We start from the raw sequence: 12265 nt of genomic DNA, 5'->3' as shown, positions 1-12265 counted from the left end.
ACATCCGTACTCGTATACAATGATGCACCCGGGCAAGGGAAAAAAAATCTATTTGTTATGGTTTTGATTAAATTAATCTTGAGAACATGGGAAATCCATGGCACGTGTTTCCGCCGAGTTGCCGGGGAGACGACCTGTAATTTATGAGGCAGGTTGACACGTCACGCAACGCGGTGTCGGAAGTCAGCAATGAGCGACTCATACACCCGGAAAACCCATATCAATTTGCTTAGGTGTCGTCATTAGCGCCCCTCGTTAGACTAAGCAAGCCAACCGGTTTTAAATGCTTGCTTATCTCCTCATCCGGTACTATGGATACCCCAGCTGCAAATTCTCTCTCTATCGAGTACTCCCTCCTTCTGCTGACACGTACCCACTCTCGGCGCATACTTCGGGACGTTATTGTTACGTGTCTGTCACTAATTCGGTGAATATACGGTTCGCTGTACTAAGTTGACACGATTCCACGAGCATTCGACATCCTCCGTTCATGGCGTGACACTGAAGCGAGAATTGGAGCGAGAATAACGTGGTCTCCCCCTTCCCACGACGGTCAGATCTCTCACCCCCAGCGTTCCAAGTTGGGCCTTGGGCCGGCTCTCGCCGATCGTCCAAGTTGGTCACGCGGTTAACGTCACCCCAAGCGCTCTACTTCCGCTACCCGGTCGTCTCCTCGTGCCCCTGGAGCCGGGTCGGGTTTCCTTCCTCGTCCGTACCAGTCAGCCGCCGGTTTCTAGGTTCCATGGAAATTGTCCTAAGTGGTTCTGTTAGTCCTTTTATTTAAAAGGAGCCCAAAAAACTCTCGGTAGGTTTTAATTTTTCTCGAGTTTGATTCGCCGTAAACCGATGTTTTCGATAGGTTTTTATGCTGAAATTTGTCAAAAAAGAGATAAAAGAGGCTCGAGTCATTTGATCATTGCACCATCGCCCTAGAGATCTGGTTTTGGAACGAATCGCAGAAAGAGCTCGACAGCTATTCTTCTTTTTCGTTTTGAATCTTCTGTGGTTTCTTTGGTGAGGTGGGATTCTTCCGATCTTTTCGTTCCTGGCTAAAAATGAGAGCATTTGGAGGTGTTTGTGCTCAAATTTCTAAATAGATGGCTCATTTTATTCTGCCTCTGTTGATCCTGGTGCAACTGCCTTGGTCTTTGGTTTGTGGATCGGTGCCGACCATCTCGAAAGTTTGTAGATTTGATCATGTTGAATACTCAATGTCGTCGGACGGTTATCACCTTGCAATTAATCAAGAGAGGATAGAGGATCCTGTTTTGATATGTGAAGCAGTGGAAACCTATTTCAACAGTGGGTGTTTGTTCTGTGACTCCCAGGTGGAATCATGGAGGAAGATTGGCAAGCAGTACTGTAGTCAGGACTTTACTGTACCAGTCAATATGAAGTGCAATCCTATTTCTGGTAAATACTTGTCAAATGGATCATTGGTAGATTGGTATCTTATGCTATGTTTATTTACTTATCTTGATGTATTATAATGTGATGAGAATGTGGTATTTTGTTGGTAATGATTTGAATGTTTTCAGAATTATCTGTGGATAAAGTCCATACTGTTGGAAATGGATGAGAAGCCATATAACCCAAATATTTGGATTCCATTAGGTGATTTGATTGGAAGAGTTATAATTTCTTGTATCAGACTATATTGTCTTGGATATCTTTTACTCTAGTTAATTGAGTAAATAATGTTTTTTCTTCTTTTCTTCGATTAATTTCGCCTTTATTTGTTGTTTATCAAAATATACGTTTGGGTCTTTTCACAAGAGTTTCTTATTACATTTTAACTTTTTTTGGTTCTTTTAGCCATATAGAAACCAGTTTACAAGATTATGTATGACGGTTGCTTCTTTTTGTGTTGCATGTTGCAGTGGATTTAGTTCGAAGGGCAGGGAGAAAACTGTTGCTGCAGTTTTCAGCAAATGCTTCCAACCTTGATCAGTTGACCAGAAAGGGTCAGTTGCAAGAAGAAGAGCTAGATATTAAACATTCTTCAGCATCAGATAATGTTCCTCTGGCTGTACCAGGAATCTTCCTCATCTGTTGTGCTTTTTTGTGCCCTTGCTTTCATGCAAGGAGGAAAGAAGCAAGCGAGCATAATGTTCTAGACAGAGAGTTGAATTCAAGTGAGTCAGATAGGAAATTATGCCATTTAACATTTTCAGCTTGCCTAACATATGCAGTCAAGTTCAGTTACCAGAAAATGCTTCTTAGTAGTAGCAAATCTACTACATATGTGATAGCTTTGACTTTCTCATGGGTGTGCATTTTGTTTCCATACCTTATGTAAACTTGTGATTTAACTGATACATAGGAGGGTCATGTTAGTTTTATACATACATCTTAGAATGTTCCTTCTGAATATATAGGATGGTATCCAAGTAAAAATTTGGTTTTGTGTTTGAATGAGATGGAAATTAGCTGATGCAGGGTCTCAAGATGTGCCTTATGCTGTACCGTTTCATTGTAAAGCTAGCATGATTTTTTTTATTAGTTTTTGAGAAGTATAATGAAGGCCATTATGAGTTATGATTCATCTCCATACTGTGCACGGGGGAAGGGTGGGGGGTGATTCAACTTCCATTATGATCTCGTTACCATTTATGTCTCTGCAATCCACTAATTGGTTTTCTTGGGGGATTCTCTTTAAATTATATGTTGTATATATGATGCAATTCTCTTGGGTTATGCTACCATATCTATGATAGTCGGATTGAAGCTTGGAAAAGCTTTGATCAACTCTGATGAAATTTCTTGTTTATATTTTTTAAATATCTCTTTCATGCTGTAGCTTTGTTGATACACTAGAAAATTAGAAATTCTCTCAGTTCCCAATTTGTGTAGAGATTTTGGTTCAACTAAATAATATTTTATTTTGTTGTTATTTATATTATTCTATATATCATCCACTGTTTATGCCTCTACTTTGCTTGATCTGCAAAAAGAGATTTATGGTAGGGATACATATCCTTAAATGTAGAACAAATGGTATCATGGCTTGAATGCAATTATTCGTGGGGGATAGATAATGCCAACAGCAATACTGATGAGGGTAAAGGTAAAATTTCCTTTGGTGAAAAGTATGATAGATCTTTTCTGCAGCAGGTTTTACACAAGCTGTTGCAAAGAGAATCGGAGAAAGCTAGTTTTCTGGATTTGGATTTGTGAATTGTTCATTGAGAACGTAATCATTTGTATATTCTACATCTCCCATCTTTTTCTGCAGCATGACCTTTTTGTTTTCTCTATCCTTTTCCCCCTTTATTTAGCTTTGGCTCATAAAATTCATTCTTTATGGCTGGTACCATGATTTTGTATCAAATAATACATAAACATGTATATGAAATTTGCATTGACAAGTATATACAGGACATCTTTCACAACAAGTTTGTCCTACTAACAAGTCATCAAACAAAGTCTTTCATGTTTATGCTGGTGTTTTATTTCATATTATATAGGTGGAAACTGAATGTAAGGAGAAAGTTGACAATTTAAACAATTCTAGCAAGCAAGTCCAACAATGATGTCTTCCTTTACAGAATACTTGATATTTTCTGCATATGTGATTCTCTCTTAAACTATTTTACATTTTGGTTGGTTAGTTAAGTTGACTACCATAACTACATGCAGATAGCCTTATTTGTTGAAATTGATATTAAACCCTACATGTTATGTTAATGGTAGTGTTCATGTATCCTAACCAAATAGTTTTATTTGTTGCAGTGGATTCAGTTTCATCTATAGAAGTACGTTCAGCCTCTGAAAAGATCCCCACAACTCCTCTCAGAGTGCCTCCTAGCCCGTCTCGGTTCTCATTATCTCCACAATTGAGTAGAATTGGAACACTACATCTCACTATGAATCAGATCATCAAAGCTACTCAGAGCTTCTCTCCTTCATTAAGGGTAGGTGAAGGGATATTTGGAACTGTGTACAAGGCTGTGCTGCCAGATGGTCTGGTTGTTGCTATTAAACGAGCAAAGAAGGTAACTATCTAAGTGTTTTTCACAGACTTAGTTAAACTTCAGAAACTCAAAATCACACATATAATATGGTTGTATGCTTAGGTGGCTTGTAGTTAAGGTCATATTAGCTGGCTCTTTTAGCAGTTTGACTTATTTTTTTTTCTTAGGCCTTGTCAATGACAGGGAGTTGTTGACTTGCAAAATAACGTCCAAAGAGATTTTTGTCATCATATGGAATAGAAACGCTACCTAAATTTATTAATAAATATAAAATATTTCTATCAAAAACTTTTGTAGCATGAAATATTTTATCAAGCTATGTACTAAGTATCAATGTCCAGATTCTTAAAACATATTCATTGCATATGCAATATTGATGATTAAATAAGGTCTTGTCACCATAATGTTTTGGTCTTCATGCTACTGAAACTTATCATTTGCATTTGAAAGCAGGCAAATGGTAATGCTGCTTCAATTTATTCCCAGTGACAGTTTATTGTATTTAGGTGGTAATGGAATTGGCCTTTGCCCACAAAATCCTAAGGTTCTGTATTTTAAGCTATCTAGTTTAATGCTAGTAGATCCAACTAATAACAAATACTATGGTCACTAGACTATGACTTGGCAACATGATGACTTTAGGAAAGGAGTTATCATGAGAGCTTTAACTCTTGGAAACGGAGGTAATAGACATTTTTTTTAGATCATGACATAAATGCTGTTATTGTGAATTCAACATCTTATGGACCAAAAATTGATATTCAAAGATAACAGGTAATAACGGGTAAAGCTTTGTGTAATTTAGTCCTACTAGATAAAGCTTGAAGAAAAGATCTCTATAGAATTCCTTAAATCTTGCCTAGAACATAACAAAGCAGGAATGTTTTATCAAGGGCTGTATAGGTTTATAGATGTAATAAAATTATAAAAGAAAATGTGGCAAAGGATAATGTTGACTTGTACAGAAGTTTCATATGATCTTATCTACTAAATAATTTTGCCATGCATCAATTGCAATTGATATGCTTAGTTAATCCCATGAAATAAATGCCCTAGCAATCTTTCACTAACAAGTTATTTGTACGAGCATAGCTCGAGGTATAGCATGTCTTACTGTCTATTCTATTGGTTTGCTAAAAAGATTTAGGAACTTTTGGTTGTTTTACACTAACAAGTTGTCAGTTTATCAGCATTTACACCGAGTTAATGCTTGAACATCATAATAAGTATTAAGTTAGCGAATTAGATAAATAATAATGCCATTAAATATTAAATAGATACTTGTGTGCAAGGTCCGCAATCTCGGTATCGGGTACCATATCGGTATTTTATCGGTTCGATATGGTATGATACGGTATATCTCTATGCCGAAATAGCTCTCTTATTTATTTTCTCAATTTTCATCTCGGTACGGATCGGTACACACCTCGGTATGCCTCGGTACAAGTCAGTACGCCTTAGTACAGGCGGTACGGATCTTGTACCGACTTGAATGTGTATTTTGTACCGGTTTACTTCCGATATGGTACGGTATGTCCCATATCGGATGGTACGGCAGACTTTGCTTGTGTGTATATCATGAGAGGGTGAGCCTTGGTGCAATCGTAAATTATCTCTACTGTGACTTGGAGGTCATGGGTTTGAAATACGGAAACAACCTCTCTGCACACGGAGGCAAGATTGCCTATATCTGACCTTCCAGGAGCCTTGTGCAGTGAGCTGCCGGTGTATGTATGTATATATATCATTGTACGTATGTGTGTGTATATATATATTCATTACAGAAGTTGCAAGAAAGAATATAAAATATTCCATATTAGGGACATACTACAAAAGGAATACATAAGTATACATAATTATAGATAAAGACATGCAAGCCGATGAATTTTGTTGCTTCTGACAAAGTAATTTCATTTTTCTTCTTTATATAAAATAAACATCAGACTCAGCAATCTAAAGTAGATGTAGAGAACAAAATGGTGATGTTATAGCCATTTGAAATATATATGTATATTCTCTTAGACACTAGGTCTGTGTGCTGGAATTTTGGATTATTTTGGGAAAACTGTTGTCTATAAGATCAAATCCATATTATGATCAAAATGCTCCTGAAAGTGTAGTGGTCATAAATGCACAATCTTGGGGCTTTTATTTCATACATACTCTAGTTTTTCACAAAAAAATGGTGCATTTATCACTTTCTGGAGAAAAAAGAAAAACATCTCACTAGAGTTCAAGAAGATGAGGAAATCAATGAGATGGACTTGGATTTTCTGGATAGCAGAATGAACTAATACAGAGGAGGGTGCAGAATGAACCCAGTGCTCAGGTGAGAATTTTGTGAATAGAAGAAAAAGTGGAACTTGACGCATGGATCCCCAAGCCTCCAAGGTAACAAAGCATTTGGGTTGTTGACAAGCTGGACCGGAATGATATAAATTCCATCAAGTCCACATAATTTGCGTTAACAGATAGATACATGGCCAAGAGAACTTGTGCTCACATTTGCTTAAATGTACTGCTGAATGCTTCTAGATGAACTGATTTGCAGCACAACGTTTCTTTATCTCCTTTTGATCTATAGGCTTATTTATTGATATAACTATTACATGCAGGATGAAAGATCTGTTTCCTTAAATATGATGTTCTTCTGCACTGTTGATGATAGATTTTTGTACAGGAACAAATTCCAGCATTACGAGATGAATTTAGTAATGAAGTTGAACTGCTTGCGAAAGTCGAGCATCGAAACTTAGTCAGGTTGCTTGGTTACAATGACAAAGGAAATGAGCGCATTATCATTACCGAGTATGTTCCGAATGGTACTCTCAGGGAGCATCTGGATGGTAAGTTGCATATTCTGTCACATACTATATTGGTTTCTTCAGATGGAGCGTAAATACATTTGTTTCATTTGGCAGGTCAGCATGGAAAGATTCTGGACTTCAAGCAACGATTAGAAATAGCTATTGATGTTGCCCATGCCTTGACTTATCTCCATCTATATGCAGGTGAGGCTAAGAAAATTTCCCTTACAGAGCTTTATTGTTGTCCAGCAAATACATCCTTTATTTTATTTATTTACAAATGGAATTCAGATTTTTGCTACTTGTTGACTCAAGCATGTCACAACATGACTTCAATAACAATTCCATTCCTTTTGAAGTGTGAAGACATGTTTTCTTAGTGACCTATGATCTGTGATCTAGAAATCCTTATATATTGTCAAAATGAATTTCATTTTTAAGATTTGAAAAGACAAAACAGTAGATATTATGTTTAAGTTTGCAGAAGGTTTTTAAATTTTTGGAAATTGTCAACAAAATTTAAATTCCATCATCATAAACATCTCACCTGGTTCTTTGAGTTTAAACCATTATCTCATTGATTTACTATCCAAGTAATTAACGAGTCTCACCATAGGCTAAAGTATGGCATCTCATGGAAATAGTCTCCTTCAGAAGGTATAAATTACCAATTTTCTATGTTGTCTTGCTGGACAGGGACGAGAAGTACCCTGAACTTTGACTTTTCACAGTTAAATTAATACTCAAACACCAAAAGAGATGAAAGGCTTTGAAGTTGCAAGCTCCCTTAAGTTATGGATGATTAGCATAGAAAAGTTGTTTAGCTATTTGTAAAGCCTTAAAGTGCCATGATTTATTTCCTGAGAGAAAAACCAACCAAGATGATTATGCCCATCTGTAACAAAGAACAAATGGAGAAAGACATTATCCATCAAAGTTTGCTGATGTTCTATGACTTGACATAAACCCTTTTTATCGTTGCCAATTTCCAGGCCTGGGCAACTTGGGCAAGAAAGGAGCTTGCCATGAAACGTAGAGGGCAAATTGGTGGGTATGAAGACCTGGTCTATGGATTAAGCTCACGTAATCAGGAATTAAACCTCAAAGATTCTTTTAGATATGCGAAGAATCTAGACTACAGAAAAATATATATTTAAATCCACAAAAAACTACCAAAAAAAAAGCAAATATCTATGTAGAGGAACAGATTATTGTCATCCCTTCCCTTGTGTTTGTTTCTTTCACTTTTATTGCTTTCTTAATGGAGTGACGATCATAACCATAACCAAAATGATGGGGCTGTATCTAGCTATTCGGGTTTACTTCATGACATATTTTTTGTTAATAATTCATATTAAAGGCTGTATACCCTGTCAAAATAAGCTTTACAAACCCTTTTCACCGTCCTTGTCCTTTTTTTTTTAGTTTTACCCTGTTGTGCTGGACTCAGTGGCACAAACCTAAGCAACTCGTTCTAGGGAAACCTTAGATCACTAAGCCAATACTTTATGTTGTTTCTTCATAAATTGTCCTTAAATTTTGGTCGTAACTCCTCCAGTTATATATGATATAAATCTCATATTGTAGTTCTTCTTGATGGCTGCCACACATAGCTTTTGTGTATATGTGGATGTCTCTGGACACCTCATCTCATGTGGCAGTTTCCTTGCTGAGTATATATGATGAATTGATATATCAAATAACATATTTTGAGCATCATTATCAAAAAAAATATCATATTTGTATAATATGTATTCAAGCCGACTTTTTTCCATCTGGAAACAGAGAAGAACTAATATAAATAGAAGAAGGGAAATAAATTGGAGTTTCGTCTTGCAGAAAATGGCAGAGGAAAAAGGTGTCATCAGCAACAAGACCTAAATAACCCCTCAAGATAGGGCTCTAAGCAACTAAAGATCAATTATGTTTCAGTTTGACTATTTGGCTTATAATTTTTGTCATAAAGATGAATGCAGTTCTCTAAGTCAAATATTCATCTTCCTTCTTCATTTAGATTGTGACTACAGGAATATTTGGTTGCAGAGCCTAAACTATGACTAGTAATGTACCCACCAGTTAGGGTTAATTAGTTTTATGGTAGATCCCTCTCTTGCTTAAATTAGGCAAGCCAGGAATTCTACACCAATTCATAGAATCTGTGAACAGGTTATCTTTACTTAGAGATGTGTGCCCTAGCTGTTACATGAAAGGGGCCTCAGTGATGATGGTAATGGTACGGTCTTTCTCAGAAGAACATTTTAGATGATTATTTTAGCTTGTCAGAAACCCTGTACTTGTTTGCATTAAAACAAGTTTCCAAGCTTTCAAAGCTTATGACCTATTAATGGAATGCTCCAAGGCAAAGGCCATGTTAGCACCTATTGCCATTAGAAGTAATTGCCCTCTCCAGACAAATGCATTTAAACTAATATAAAGAATGCACCATGTGGTTTGCTGGTCCATTCTTGCTGAGGCAAAGGAAGTTATTATCAGCTTTGATCCTCAACCAGGGTTAATTCATTTGACTTTTTCAATGCACATCTTGGCTTAATTGTTATCAGTGAGGATCTTCCTCTCGGTAACCTTCCTTTTCCCACTACTGAGGAGAACTGAACAATTTGAACCTTCTACATCAAAATTTCAAAAGTATCTATAAATTAAATATGCTTCTTTTATGCCAAGCATGAACCTGTTGATAGCATTTCAAGACCTTTCACCGGCTCGGCTTCTCACAATTGCTTTGAAGCAGTTATCCATTAGCATCAGAATGAAATTGAAGAATCAGTTCTTACAATAATTGTTATTTCACTGGATATCCCATATTTTATTTTATTTTTTAAAAGTCTTTTATAGCTCCATGCCAGCTGTGTCAATGCCAGTCTCAAGTGAAGATAAAGACATCAGACTGGAACTTAATTCTTCTATTAAATTAAAACCTGCTTAAAGAAACCTATTTCAACACTACCAATAAATCTAGCCGTAATTTAGTAGAAAAAGGGTTGTTGGGTATGATGATGATTGTTGCTTCTTTTTCATATTAACCACTGGGCATTAAGATGATTTGTCTATCCCATTATATTTGTACCAATGATGTTATATTATCTCCTCCACAGATAAATGAGATTAATACTTATGTGGCACTTATGCTCAAAAGATTTTTCATTTCCTTGAGCCGTGAATTGCTTGATGATGAGCCTGTAGCATCAGGAATTGTCTGCATAGGGTGGTGCATCCTCTTTGGAATCTCCTCAGAAACTCATCCGGCACCCGCTTCCTAAGTTTTTATACTTTATATTATTATGATTATTATTACTATTATATTATTTTAAGAGAGCCGCTTCCCGCTTTCCGTACCCGTACTCCCACACCCACAAACACTTCTGGTAACTAAGGATGCACCCAATCATGATATTCATGCCTTTGTGGGTTTTCCTTGTATGATAAGAAACACCATTACCCATACATGGCAATTCAATGCAACTACTTATTGACCATTTCTAATGCTCTCCTGGTTTCTCATGAAGATATCATTCACTGATAATATAGTTTGTTATGTGCGTGTATGTATAATCTCTCTCTCTCTCTCTCTCTCTCTCTCTCTCTGTTGTTTCTTTCTAAATTTGGTTGATAAATGTGTTCCAACACAGCTTGTTTGCATGTTAACATGCAATGCTTGCATACATCTGCTTCATATTTGGATGTGCACACCTGCCTCTGCCTCCTCTTTAATTACACGAAACTTGTTCTTTGGAGGAGGTATGGAGCTATTGTCTTTAAATATGTCTTGAAGATTTTATATGCAACTTTGCAGTAAACTTGGCATGTCGATTTCTCTCAGGTTGTCTTTTTCTTCTCCATGTGACCTGCTAATATATTTCCTGCTGTGTTGGTGTGATATTTTGACAGAAAGGACGATAATTCACCGAGATGTGAAGTCATCTAACATTCTGCTGACAGAAAGCTATAGAGCCAAGGTTTCTGACTTTGGGTTTGCACGAACTGGCCCAACGGACACAGAACAGACTCACATCTCGACAAAAGTGAAAGGAACAGCTGGGTACCTTGACCCGGAATACCTGAGGACCTATCAACTCACGCCCAAGAGTGATGTATTTTCCTTTGGAATATTGCTCATAGAAATTCTCTCTGGAAGGCGCCCAGTAGAACTCAAGAGAGGCATAGATGAAAGAATTACTGTTAGATGGGTGAGCATAAGCCTCCCTTCTCTCAGAAACCATATCAATTGTTGTAGCTGCAATTATTCTAGAACTGCTTGATATTACTCATAAGCACCTATTTATTAGTTGAAATATAAACCATGATAGAAAGTTTTAGTGCTTGGAGATGCAGCTTTTGTTTGTTATTATTGTCTAAAAACATAGATTGGTGCTGCAGGCTTTTAATAAATATAATGAGGGCAATCTGAGGGACATTTTGGATCCTTTGCTGGAGGAAGTGGTAGATGAGGAGGTGCTGGGGAGGATGCTCAGTTTGGCATTCCAATGTTCTGCTCCTACACGTGATGATCGACCCGACATGAAAGAAGTTGGAGAACAGCTATGGGAGATACGAAGGGAGTTTGGGAAGAGCCTTGGGAGAGCATCAAGTAGCTCTGCTAAGCTGCAGTTGAGAACTTGAGATGATATAGGGCATTGTAAAGGAAATCAGTTGTTTACGTCTCTATTCCGGAATATAAAGGAAATCAGTTGTTTACGTCTCTATTCCGGAATAGGATGTCAGTTTAAGCACTATTAAACCTTCAGTTTTCTTTGTTGTTCTCACAATTCCAGTATCATTCACATTTCTTTTTGTGCTCAACAGTAGGACACCAGAAAATAATACAGTGATGGTATATTTCATCAGTCAAAAGCTTTGTTCCATGACATGGACAATGGAAGAGTTTATACAAATTATTCAGAAGCCACATTTTTGATATGCTATCAGTTCGTGCTGTAATTTTTGAACTTAGTAGCTTAGGTCATTCTTGCATATATTTGAATCCTCTGGGTGGCATTCTGATTGACCTTGGTGAACAGATTTGTGGAGGCTGATTCCATTATGATGCTAATGGATGCTAATGATATGGCTAGATTTGTGGACTTGGAAACATCTGTTATTGTTAGATATGGGATCACCATCACCATATCTTGATGCAGGTGATCTGCAGTTTATTTGTAATTGTGGCAGCATAGTTTGTTGTGTTCCCAACTCTTAATGCTTGGATGGTAGCTGTGATAACACCCCAACAGAAACATAGGAAATACCAAGTAGAATTGTCAGAGAGGTTGAAGGGCATGCAAGTGATGAGCCCTCAAGGGGTTTTCTAGCGGGTAGTCGAGGAAATAGATAAAAGTCTTATCAGCATTCTGAATCCAGTTGCCAACAGCATCAAACCTTTTGCATCATCTACATCTGCAAGACAATTTAAAACATCAGAATCACAGTAGCTAAACATGGATGAACAAATTAGTTTTCAGAATTTTC

General features: G+C 37.0%; 1 protein-coding gene across 3 annotated transcripts; it reads left to right on the top strand.

Annotated features, from left to right (window-relative positions):
• Nucleotides 1-727: 727 nt before the first annotated feature.
• On the top strand, nucleotides 728-11816 carry LOC103711478 (calmodulin-binding receptor-like cytoplasmic kinase 3). Of its 3 annotated transcripts, XM_039129591.1 has the most exons (8): nucleotides 728-1413; nucleotides 1881-2135; nucleotides 3733-3995; nucleotides 6643-6820; nucleotides 6896-6985; nucleotides 10688-10986; nucleotides 11177-11441; nucleotides 11480-11816. In XM_039129591.1, exons 1-7 carry the CDS (start codon nucleotides 1098-1100, stop codon nucleotides 11417-11419), a joined length of 1644 nt encoding a protein of 547 aa, XP_038985519.1. In that variant the 5' UTR covers nucleotides 728-1097; the 3' UTR covers nucleotides 11420-11441; nucleotides 11480-11816. The 3 variants fall into 3 exon arrangements, with proteins under 3 accessions (XP_038985519.1, XP_038985518.1, XP_008795844.1); XM_039129590.1 differs by having other exon boundaries at nucleotides 11177-11796; XM_008797622.4 differs by having other exon boundaries at nucleotides 738-1413; nucleotides 6655-6820; nucleotides 11177-11796.
• Nucleotides 11817-12265: the final 449 nt, after the last annotated feature.

Source organism: Phoenix dactylifera, chromosome 1 (assembly GCF_009389715.1).
Source record: "Phoenix dactylifera cultivar Barhee BC4 chromosome 1, palm_55x_up_171113_PBpolish2nd_filt_p, whole genome shotgun sequence".
NCBI lineage: Eukaryota > Viridiplantae > Streptophyta > Magnoliopsida > Arecales > Arecaceae > Phoenix > Phoenix dactylifera.
This window is presented reverse-complemented; position numbering and strand designations above follow the sequence as displayed.